The sequence below is a fragment of the Marmota monax genome, unplaced genomic scaffold (genome assembly GCF_021218885.2).
Source record: "Marmota monax isolate L192 unplaced genomic scaffold, Marmota_monax_Labrador192_F-V1.1 WCK01_AAM20220418_F8-fsc00007, whole genome shotgun sequence".
NCBI lineage: Eukaryota > Metazoa > Chordata > Mammalia > Rodentia > Sciuridae > Marmota > Marmota monax.
The window spans coordinates 24,775,717-24,788,561 of NW_026692781.1; the positions used below are offsets into that span (position 1 = coordinate 24,775,717).

The window sequence follows — 12,845 nt, forward strand, 5'->3', positions numbered from 1 at the left end:
GCTCTAACTCTGGCAAAAAAAAAAGTATGTGTTATTTGTTTCAAGAAAAATTTATTCTTGTGTATTGAAAGCTTGAATTAAACAAGAGAAGACCAGCTCATATCATAAGTCTTGCAAGATTCAATCTAGGATAAATAAGAAACAATGATTTCTTAGAATTCTTACAGAAGTGCTCATGTTTTGTAGTATAAAATTTTATGTACCTGCATAATCTGTTCTTGCGTAATGCCCATCTTCAGATTTAGTAGTTGTAGTTGTGTTATCTGTGTTAAAAAATTAATAATAAAGATTGATTAACTGCCTCCTAAATATTTAATATCAAACATACCCAGCAGTATCTTCATTGCAGTTAAAGTTTTTTTTTTTTTTTTTTGTACTATAGTTCTAAGCAACCTGTGTACAAAGACAGATTTCCAATGCATATTTCTGCTTGGGAAAAATTAGGAAAATAATGCCAGTTTTCTAAACTTTGAGACAAGGAGATAATTCATAATTATAACTGAGATAAGTTGAATAAAGGAATAACAAATCAACCACCCCTCAAATGTTTGTATCTGAACAAAAAAATGAAATAGAACATTCCATATATCTGCTTTTTAAAATATACTTGAATATTTCTACTAAATCAACATAAAAATGGTGTGATTTGCTTTTAATCTCAGGATTCCTAACAAATTTTTAGATTATTTGTTAAAATTCATTTTGACTTTCTTTTTACTCTTTGCAACAAGAATGCCTGTTATCTTCTGAACATTATCTTCTGTGTCCATGATACTGTGACAATATAGTCCCATTATATAGAAAAAGCTGCAGACTGTTGCTGATAGACCCTCAAACACCTATAATCAACACAAACACTGTAGTAGACTACACCATCCATTGTAAATCAGAACTGTCTTTTGGAAATGAAATAGCTGCCTAATAAGGAGTTATCTTCACTTTTCATTTCTGCACAAAGACTAAAAACATTCTTTGAAATGAAGTTTGGTATGAACATTACCTTGACATCGACCCAAAGACATGACTTCAATTTTCTCCTGTTTCTGACATGATGCTTCTTTGATTTGACATGCATTATCATAAGATTTCCCATCAGAAGCACAGAGGGGATTGAAGTTGGTTTGAGAGCAGTCAATGTTGCACACACACCTAAAGGAAGAAGAGAGAAGTAAAAATATGTAACATCAATAGTATTGTTACCACACTATAAATAAAACACAAAGGGAAGAATTGCTAGTTTGGCAGAATACAGGTTGGTAAAATTTAATTGTATTCTTCCAGGGAAGCTCCTTGCACTTTTCTATCTGAGATGAGAAGAAATAGAACCAACAGAAAATAATTCAAAATATTGAAGAAGGGATAAAAAAGAATAGAGAAAACTTCAGAAAGTGATCATCAGTTAAGCTCTGCCTCTGGAACTTTTAAATTGTGCACATAAACTTCCAAGCTGATGTGTGCAGAATTTGAATAGGCCAAGAAATTCATGAAGCTGCTCTAGAGTCTTTAAACTGTAACCTTACTGTTCTTTCCTTTCTCGGGGTATCTCAATGTTTAAAGCTTGAGGAAATGACTCAGATGGCAGTTAAGAGAAAACAAGGAAATTATTTGGAATATAAGAATGAGTGAAGTTTCTTCAAAAGAAGAACATACATAAATTGTGCTAAATGGGAATCTTCAGTGGTCCTTAACATTTTTGGGTGTCACTAAACCTTTTGTGAATGAAATAAAATCTATAAATTGCTTCCTAGAAATTGGCAATACTCATATAAACAAGCACTTGTATAAAATTTCTGGGAACTCTTAGGCCCTTTGATCCATACCTATGGATTTTTTCCAAGATATACATTGCCTTTTTTCTACCTCTCAACTTAAATAATGAAATAATGAATGAGTAGATAATCATTCATAATGTTAACATTTTTTCAGCATCTAAACAATATTTGGTGAACTAATAAGAATTAGGTCATCTAAACTATAAAAATTAAACATTTTGAAGTATACTTTATATGATTTTTCAATGTTCTTCTAATTAATGCTGTAATTTATTTTGTTATTCAGAATATTGTGATTTTGGGTGTGTATGTGTGCAAATCAGTTACTGATTTAGAATATAAATTCATATTTAAAATTATTATTAATGTTTACATTATTTTCCTACAGAGATTATATGCTATTTGAAGATGTGAATCACACAGTTTGCTCTGAACATCTTACTTGAGCTGGGAATATAATGATAACAATAATAACCAGCCTTCGACATGTTGGCCTCTTAACACACATTGTTTTATTTTATCCTCACAACATTCACTTTATAGACCCAGATATTACATAACATCAGAACTAGTTGATTGTAGAACAAGGATCCATTTACAGATATGTTAAGCTAAAACCCAACCCTTTCCCCCTAATGCCACATGTTGTAAATTAGAATTTCCCAGATAAATACACAGATTCATAAGTAGAGTCCTGGGCTCCAGTAAATCTGGGTAGAGACTGGGATTTTGTATTTTTTAAGTACCTGACTCACTTTTGGGAAATCACTGCTTGATCTGTGTGTTTACTGAACCAGGGTGTATTTCATACATCATACATGTTAGAATTACCTAGATTGTTATTAATAGTGCTGGCAGGAAATGTGATCATGCAGTGACATAGTATTCTCTATTTTCTTTCTTCTTCTTCTTTTTGTAAAATAATTGCTGTAGGAGCACTTGATTATTTTTACATTTACCTATTTAGCAACACATAGCTAGGCCAGATGGTAACAACTCTAAATGCTTAACTAGTTGAGGAGCAGAGTTCCTACCTCCGCTATCATGTCAAGGAATATTGCTACCTGAGTTTAAGACTTGGCTTCTGAAAACGAGCTTGGGAGCTGCCTGCGTATTTAAAGAGCTTTTGCTTCTCCCAGAGAGAATCCAGAGAAGAGATAGTATGTCAGAGTGCCTTCACCATATGTATTCAATAAAGAAGGAATGGGGAGACTTGACTTTTTGCATTTTAAAAAAAAGTGGCTTGGGGCTGGGGCTGTAGCTCAATGGTAGAGTGCTTGCCTAGCACACGTGAGGCCCTAAGTTTGATCCTCAGCACCACAGAAAGATAAATAAATAAAATAAAGGTATTGTGTCCATTTACAACTAAAAACAAAAAATGTGGTTCATTTTGCCTTTAAGCCAGTTTAGGTTTGATTATGTGTCTAATTTTCAAGAGTCTTTTTAAGAAGATAAATGTTTAGCAGAAAGAAAAATATGTTGTTTCATCTACCTAAATAGTAAAGTAAAATATCAAGGGCTTTATGAATATCTCTGAATTAAGCCCAAAGAAATGCAGGAATGCATACCAAATATATCTGGACTCAAAATAACTGACAGTTCTGAAATATATTTGATATAACAAAATGATGAAATAAGAAGAGAAAGAGAAAGTTTGGTTGAATTGACCAGAATCGATATTTCAGTGAGAAAAATTCACTTAATTAAGCCATAATCCTAAATTGAACAATTATTCAGGATATTTTAATAAATCATCTTTCCAATTGGCTGACTCCTTTTATTTCCCCTTTATTTATTCTTCTTCTAGTTTGACTGATTTGGTGTTAGTGCCACAGAATTCCCACCACCCACAGTGTCCTCCCTCTCCTTTCCTAGCATTGCTTGCTTAGGGCCTCCTTTCAAGATTTGTTTTCCCTTTGGAAATTTCTGGCTCTTGCTGCTTCAAATAAAGCCTTTCAGGAAATGGATAAGAAAAAGATAGAGATATCTGGGACTTTTAGTCTCATCTCAAATGGAGGACAGAGATTCCTTGAGATGAAGTTAAGATGTAGTTTTCCTGGGATATAAGCTTCATGCACACGTGGGCCATTTTGGTCTTTTTCTATATTGCATACCTTCATTTTACCTCCCTCTTTCTTTCCTACTTGCTGGACTTCCAATATAATAAATAAATCAGTATAAAAGTAAACAACAACAACAACAAAACTTTCTCGAGAATGTCAGCAATCACCGGAAAAAGGAAGTCTATGAAGATTATTATTATTATTTTTAATATGTGGAAATAGCTTCAAGGATTTGCTAAAATAGCTAGAAAACTTCAGTTTGGGAAAGGAAAATGTTGTGACTGTATTACCAAGAACCCATCATTTGTTTCCATTATACCAATTAGCTCTGATTATATAATCACTTATTGTATTTTGTGCATCTAAGTCTGTTAGAAGCTTTATTAATTGGAAACACAGGCAGGGTTCCAAGATCATAGTCTAATATTTTAAGTCCACCTTGACCTCTATTGACACAGACTAAATAATCTTCTAATACTTTGGACACACTAAACTTTCCATGAGTACATGTTGTACAAATAACTAAATCAAATGAGTAACAATTTTGTGTTCTCAAAAAAGAGTAGCCACTATTACTGTCTCCATCTCATAGATAAGAAAATTGATTCTTGAAGAAGTCACACAGGTTTGTAAGGGGGAAAAGCCTATTTCAAATCTAGGCAGTTTGACAACAGAGCCAGCACTATTCTACATACTGAAAGTTGAAGAAAAAAATAGAACAGATATAGATTCCTATCATTAACAGATTAAAGGGATACTTTGTGGATAAACAAAATTTGAAACACACTATATTTATTTTTTGGAATATTTATTGTAATCTTATGAATTTACATTGACTCTTAGTCTCCATCAACCCAAACAAGTGATCCAACCTTTTTTATATCAACCTTTCTTTATATCACTTTTTTTATATTGGTGAATGTTAGTTTTAAGATTGTATAAATGAATAATTTATTCTTAGAATGAATAACCAATCTCATTGGCATTACCCTCACTACTTAAAGCATCAGTTCATCAGAAATTGTATCCTTAAATAAAATGCTATATAATGTTGGCTCCATGTAAAAACAGACGTTTAAGTACACATACAAAAAATACACTCCAATAGACTTTATCGAAATTACACAATTTGAGGGTTTTAGCAGTAAATCTTTTCCAAGACTCAGCATTCTTTGAAGCAGAAACTTTCTGAAAGTTTATATACAAAGAGAACAGGGGCTTTGCTTGTTTCTATTAGTGAATGGATTTGTGTATGTTGCGGTGGGGTGGGCCCACACCTACCTCCATGGTGGCATTTACTACACTGTTAATGTGCCTATTTAACAATTTATATCTTTACTTTTCCATAACCTTTTCAAGGGAAAGGCATATTACTTATCTTTGAATTCCTGGTATCCAGCACTTTGTATTGTATGGTCTTTGAGATTGCTTGTTGAATGGATTGCTGAGAGAATGGCCAGATGGAGTTGGAAGGAGTACAAGAAAACAGTCCCTGTGCTAGACATCAGCACTGCCGAGGAACATTTTGGGATATCCTAAATTAAATTTAAAGGGACTGGAAGGGGTGGGGTGGGGTAACTAGAGGATGGTAGTCAGTAAAGGAGTGTGGAAATATAAACTTGAAAGCTTGATTCAGACCCCCGTTTACTGAATTTCAGGTGCCACTGCACCCCACTTTTGAACTTTCTCAACTATTAACCTTGACAAATCATAAAGCACCAAGTACTTTTGATGAATGAATGGACTTTCCATCTATCCCAAGATTTTTCCTGCTTCAGGTTATCCTACCCCTTTCATCAATAATTAATGTAAATACAGTGCAAACAACTTAAACCTATTTCCTCAGATTTCATTTTAAAAACACTCTTCACTTTATAGTTAGAAGACAGCTCTAATTGCTCTCTAACCTTGTTGCTGTTACTAGCTAAGCTATCCTAGGACCTAGACCTTCCTTTTTTCTTTTTTTTCTCTCAAATGTACATAATTGCTCAATAATTCCTCTGATTTTAGAGAACTCTCTGTCTCACGAGTTTTGGTTTAACAACAACTAAGAGAGATAACTGGGGATATAGTCATGAAAATTCTCATCTACTTTTGTGCTACTTGGCACACGTGAGGCCACCAAGGAGATTGCAGCTCCTAAACAACTAAGGCTCACATCTTCCTTTCTTTGTCTTTCCACAGCAAGGCTACTGGTTCTTTAGGACCTCAAACACTTTGGTCTCTCATTGTGTCAAGGAGATGCTTCCACTGGCCAGGCCACTACTTATATTTTGTAATCTTTAGATACAGTTTTTGGCACCACTATAATTTAACTATGATAGCAACTTGTCAGTTTATTGATACTTTCATCCAATGAGAAATATAAGTCTTTGATAAAACGGTGACAGAATTATCATATAGTGTAATAATGAAATTGCAAATCATTTTGCTTTAGCAGTTTATGTAAATTAATCCAGGATTTTTCTTTATACAAAAATGAAAAGAACACATTTTTAAAAGCAGAAACTAACCCTTCTTCACTGCTTTTGGTGAATAATTGCATTATTATTCATTCTGAGAGGAGTAACTAGTTAATTACAGCATGTCACAAGTATTTTATGTGAGCCAAGAATTTGTAAAGCTGAGGGCTGTATGGATGCCTTTAAGGTTTGTGTGTGTGTGTGTGTGTGTGTATTTTCTTTTCTTCTTTTTTTCAACCTCTCTCAGTCTTTTGACATTTTGACACTGCGATTACATAGATCTCTTTTCTTTTCGTCTACAAAGAAAGAGAATCAGCTGTACTTGAAAATAATAATTTTGGGTGCCTCTATGTGGAAGTACTATCCTCTGAAAATCCTTTAGAGACAATTAACATTGACCGAAAACCTTAGCTCTCTGAATTATAAGAAAGAGAAATATGAAATGATTTGAAAAGATCACTTGATGGAATAAAGAAAGTAAATTATAGGAAGGAAAAGGCAGCCCCTAAAACAAGTCACACACATTTATAATTGTCTCATGAATATTTTGGGTGGTTTGACGTTAATTTAGCTCCCTGTCTCACTTGAAATGACTCTTCCAAGGATGATCTACAAGGAGTTAAAGGAGTCTTGCCCATGTGTTCAGGAATGCCTTGTCATCCACCAGAGTGTGAGGATACAAACCCTGCCAGCTAGCAAATTACTTATTCATGTGTCTGGTTTGTGGCTGCCCTCTAATTTCACTAGATTTTGTTTCATCTATTATACATGGCTGTCACTTATTCCTCTCTCAAGGTCTTTGACTTGGTGTCCATGCCGTATTTTGACTAGATAACATTCCTGGCCAGTTTTAAAGCACCCAGTTACACTGCAGTGAGGTTGGCTATCTGGGTTGTTTTTTGACTCTGAAGGTGGTTTATTTCCTTTAAGCTGTCTGTCTCTGGGGCAGTTAAATAGACCCTCTCTGGCCTGGCCAGTAAATGAGGTCAGAGCCACTGTCTGTGCTCATCATCAGATCCGTAATGGATGAGCTGCATTATATTAATAACAGTAAAAACGGCGTGTACCTTTCATTCAAGACTCTGTGATACTTTAAGCCCATTTACTCATTAACTTTCATGTCACTCCTTTTGATGGAACTTGATTATAAGTATTTTATCTGAGAAGAAACTACAGTGCAGGAATGACTCTGAGTTACGAGGGGAAAAAAATACAGCAAGAAATGTGAAAATGCACTAGAAAATTAAACCCTCTGTACAAAGGGTAGAAAAACACACTGAGTGCTAAGCTAGTAAGTCTCTCCTAATGTTACTCAAGTGACATTTAAAAAAAAAATTGTAGGGGGCAATCCTTTTAGTTTTGAAACCTAGCAGGAAAGGGACAATGCCTTTCTCTAGAAGCATTATCAGGGCTGCATTGAGTTTTTCCAAGGGTGGTCAGGCTTATCTCATACGCAGAGAAAGCTCAGCTGTCACTAATACTGATCTTTCATAAGGAGATACAGCATAAAAGTTGTCTTATTATTTTTTTTTTCAAAGTAACAGGCATGAGTTTATTAGAAGGGATGGGAAAAAGAAAAAAAGGGGACATCCTCAAGGGACAGAGTGCATCCTCTCAGAGAGCAGAGGAACCAAAAAAGTTGGCTTATTATAAGGAAGGTCTTGGTAATACTAAAGCTCATTGGCTGAAAAAGCCTAGAATAATAAATAGCCAGTCAAAGGAAATCTGAGCAAAAGAAACGTTTCTCTGAGTGGTGCCAGGACTTCCCAAAACAATCAAATGTTTAACATAGTGTCATTGCTGAGAGAGCAACTGATGGCCACACATTTAAATAATGTCTAAGTCAGTAAAGGTAGATGGGGAATGTGACTAGAGCTTGGAATTTGGTATCAGATAGACCTGTGTTTAATCTAGGCTTGGTTATTTATTAGCTGGGTGGCTGCTGACTTGTTTCTGATCTTCCTCAAGCCTTAGAGTCTGCACCTATGAAAGTGGAGATTACCCAGGATTGCAGGAACTAAATGGACCAATGCATCCAAACTGCCTACCAAACCTTCTGAGAAGTAAATATTACACACAAAAATACTGGTCCTCATTACCTTTTGACTTTCTAATCTGAATTTATAATCCTGGTGCAGATCTAAACCTTTTATGAAATACTTCAAAAGCCCACCTACTTGGGCCCAACTCAGAGATTTCAAAGGTCTTGTATGAGGTCCAAGGAACTGAAGTTGCTAAAATTGCTACAGGTGATTCTAATGAGTGCCATGGAGAGTTGAATGATATTAATTACTCCTTTCCACCTTCTAGGATGACCTAAATTTTTTTCCAAATTTAGCTTGTGTAAATAAGATTCACCATGAGAAATTCTGATGTTATAGGTCTGGGGTAAGACTCAGAAGTTAGCATTTGAAGCAAGATCTTAAGCCCTTTCTACCCCATATGGCTCTTGTCAGCTATAGAGAAATCTACTCTGGTTCTAGCCACTTCTCTTCTGTTCATTCCATTGGAAGGAATTCAATATTCTTTTGTAAGCCCATGGTTTAGTAATATTGATTAGAAGGTTATTATTATATTTTTTTAATACAGCACATACTTCAGATAGTATGCATATGGTGTCAGGTGACACAGGCAGGTGACTAAATGCATTGATTAAAAAAAAAAATCGCCACCATACCTTTAATCCTAGTAGCTCAGGAGGCTGAAGCAGGAGAATCATGAGTTCAAAGCCAACCTCAGCAACTTAGTGAGGCCCAGTCTCTTGAAAAAAAAAATACATACTATGTGTGTGTGTGTATGTGTGTGTGTGTATATACACACACACACTTACACAGAAGGGCTGGGGATAAGGCTTAGTTGTTAAGCACCCCAGAGTTCAATCCCTGGTACAAAAAAAAAAAAAAAAAAATCAGTGGTGGAGCATTCAGCAGATTCGGTTTACCAAATAAAACCAAAACCAATTGGTGAAAAAGGAGATGAAACTATGGAATGGAGGAGATTTCCCTGTGCCTGGCACCTTGTTCCTACATCCTCAGGACTCTCTGGTTTAATAGTCACAAGATAGGACAGAAGAGGTGGAAGGTGGAGAGTCTGGAAAAATGGGTAAAATTTAGATGAAAAGTGGTGGAGTGAAGGACACGGGGAAGTGTGTGTGGGCAGACAGTGCTGTGAGGACACGAAGGGACCAGTCTGATTGGAATGAATGCTTCCCATCAGAAGAGGCCACACCACACTCCAGACAGATTGCATAGGGCCTCGGTTCCAATCCTGGGAGGAGTCGTTATTGTCTAGGCAATGGGGAGTCCTGAAAGCTTTTTGCACACAGGGTGACCAGAAGGTCAACATGATAAAAGAGGTGCTTTAAAGCAGTGGAGAGTGGGTGGAGGACTTACCAGGCTACTGTTTGTACGGTAAGAGGGACATGTGCAGAAAGTCCAGGATAAGGGAAGAAAAGGAAGAATCAATCGATAGGGCTCAGCAGCTTGCTACTTAAGGCACAGCACAGTGAAATACTAAGGCAGAGATGTTAGCACAAGGCCCCTCCTGATCTTCCCTTTCCTGCTTTCTTTCCTGCCCTGCTGTTGTGTTCCAAATCGGAAACTTAGAGAAGCAGCAGCTGTGTGTGACCCGGGAAGGCTTCCTTTCCTTATGGGGAGAGTTTTCCGTCTTTGCTTTGGGTCAAGGTCAGACAGGGCTCTGTCATGACGTGTTGCCAGGCAAGCAACCCTTCACTACAGTTTAAGGAGATTATTCCTTGTGTTAATGTATGCCTGACTGATTCCAGGAGTGACTTAAAAAGACCCAAACAAAACCCTAGTGACAGTTTGATGAATTCCAGTTTCAGTGAGCAAACGAGGCTCCTTCCAAAGCTCCAAGTGCTCACATGCTCTTGTATATGACGGAGTTAAAACAGGATTTCAATCTTGATTTGTTGTTGCAAACAGTTGCCTTGTTCTCAGGGTTATTATCTTTTTGTTTTCTTTTTTAAAGCAACTGCATTTACATTTTAAAATAATCAAAGTAAACTATTCCTTTTATTCATGAACATTTTTAAAAGTTTCTTGAAGCAAAATTCCTCATTAGCATCATGTATGCTCTTGTTCATTATACTGGAAAATACATTCAATAACCAAGGGTGACTTTATGATTACCAAGAAGTGTGGTTGGTCTGACTAGATGTGTCTTGATACATACCACAGTCAGAATGCATGAAAACCTCAGAATACAAAGTTGGAAGGAAAAGTAATGCATGCAATAAAATTACTGAAAGAAAAATCACATTTCAATAACAAGATGCACTACATTCCCCCTTGGTCCTTTCTGTCATGATTTTGTTGAATGTTTAGTACCTTTCTCCAGGCAGAGCTCTGGGATTCCTGCATCCACCATAGCTAGTGGGATGGTTTCAGGTTTCTATTTATAAACTGACCCTCTGGCATGCTCTCATTTGACAAAAGGTCTCAGGAGTAAACGTGTATGAACATCATTACAGTCTAGATTTCCCAAAAAACTGCAGTTTCACATTATGCCCTGGGATTTCACTCAGGAGAGATAAGAAACAATAGATAAATTGTAGCTCTGTATTTTGGTAAAATTTCTAGTTCATAAGTATTGTTCATTACATTGTTCAGTTGGTTTTCATTTGTTCAGTTAATATTTATTTATTCATTCATAAGGAAGACATGATGATTCTCTTCAGAAGAAAAAAGCTAGTCTCACCTGATGATATGGCATGTCTCTTTTTATTAGAAAATGTGAGCTACAAGGCCTATTTAGTTTTTCTTTATTCCTTGACTCTCAGAAGTTCAGAGATAAGCAGTGAATAAGTATGTGTGAGTGTACATATGTGCACATGTGTGTATATAAATTGAATGATGGGTAGTATATGGCAACAAAAAAATACCTGTTCAGAAAATTTAAGTAGATCCTATTGTTTTTATAATATAAAGTTAGGAAAAATAAGATTGCCTCTGTACATTTAAAACAGATCCTCATGGAATTAATATTTGGTGTTTTTGTAACATGTTATTTCATAACTTGTAGTTACAAAAATTTATGCTTTTTATAATTGAGCATGAAAAATGAAACATTGATTAAATTAAGTTAGTATGAACATCATTACAGTCTATGAAGTGATTTCCTTTTGTGATTATATCCTGCTTTACCTTTCCCTTACTGATTTTAGGGTCAATTTAATTTTTCCTTAAAATAATATTTGAAATATATAACAAGGGATCATAAATTTCATTACTTGAGAAACAAAAAAATATAATTATAATGTTTAGAGGGGTGCTGTCCCCTAAACCTAGAAAGACAATGTGGGAAGTATGATTAAAGCATTGTGTTGCTTTAATTTTATTTGTAATGTTATATTTCATAAGAAAAGATCAAAAGCAAGCATGCTAAATTTTTGCATTTGTTAAAACTAGGTGGTGGCTTGCAGAAGTTAGATTTGATAGTTTTGAAATATTTTATAATTAAAAAGAAAAACATTACACTTAACACTTTTCCTGATAAATAGTTAAATTCAATCTTGGTAAATATTTGTTACATTATTTTTGAGCTTAATTACTTAAGATTTGAAAAAGAAATATGTACATGGAGAATGCTGGAATTTCATTCCGGCCAAGTAAGATGATGTTTCTTTATAAATAACTAAGATTGAGTTTATGTCTATAAAAATGACATAAACTACAAGCAGTGTTTATTGTATGAAAGGAATCATCTCTCTCTGTTTCTTTCTCTTCATCTTATGTGTTCACCCTCTGAAATGTTATGCTCAAAAACACATGGTGGCATTTCAGTGTGCATGCTCCAACCAGCCGTTCATCATTGACTTCCTGCAGCACCCTCCATGAGTTTTGATTGCTCTCAACCAAGGATGCACCGCAATGCTGTCAGCCAGAAATAGTTGTGAGTTATTCCAAAATCCTTGGGTTGAAGGACTTTAAGTAGAAATGTTGGAACATTTTGCCTTGAAATAAAAATCGTTCTGAGTTTCTAAAAAAATGTTAAGCTTTAAAAGGTTAGAAGGGAGTGGATCTGTAAGTGCATCTCTCATGGAACCCCAGGTAAGTCTTCTCTCAGAAGGTTTTGGAGAGTGCAGCTCTTACTATTACCATTTATTTTCTTTTTCCTCCTTTTCGGCACATGCATTTTCACTATCACAGATGTTATTTATTTCAGTTCTATCCCATAGGTGTAGTGAGGCACCTGCTTTGTACCAAGCTCTGTACTGGGCTAAACATCAGAGACACAAAGCTGAGTCTTGTGATGTCAGCTGCAACAGAGATCACAATGAAATGAGAAAAACACATATCCACAAAGCAGCATTGTCAGGGATGAGTCTTGTTGGCATGAAAGATGTACCCTGAGGTCACTGAGGAGTAATAATTACTTATACCTAGAGTGGATATTACGGTTTCATAGAAGACATGATACTTGAGCTGGAATTTTAAGGAGGAATAAAATTTCAACACATGGTTTCCCTAATGACTTGTAACAAGGGATGTCTAAATCCTTTTCTCTATTGAATATTTCCTCTAGCA

The 12,845-nt window shown here is 35.5% G+C and overlaps 1 protein-coding gene across 2 annotated transcripts in view; it reads right to left on the reverse strand.

Annotated features, from left to right (window-relative positions):
- Tmeff2 (transmembrane protein with EGF like and two follistatin like domains 2) overlaps positions 1 to 12,845 on the reverse strand; it is a 256,946-nt gene that overhangs the window by 65,695 nt on the left and 178,406 nt on the right. For both annotated transcript variants that reach the window (XM_058580335.1, XM_046447438.2), the window contains exons 6-7: positions 1,001 to 1,149; positions 204 to 263 (exon numbers count right to left, since the gene is read on the reverse strand). In XM_058580335.1, the coding sequence (XP_058436318.1) occupies positions 204 to 263; positions 1,001 to 1,149 (209 nt within the window). The remainder of the gene's footprint in view (positions 1 to 203; positions 264 to 1,000; positions 1,150 to 12,845) is intronic.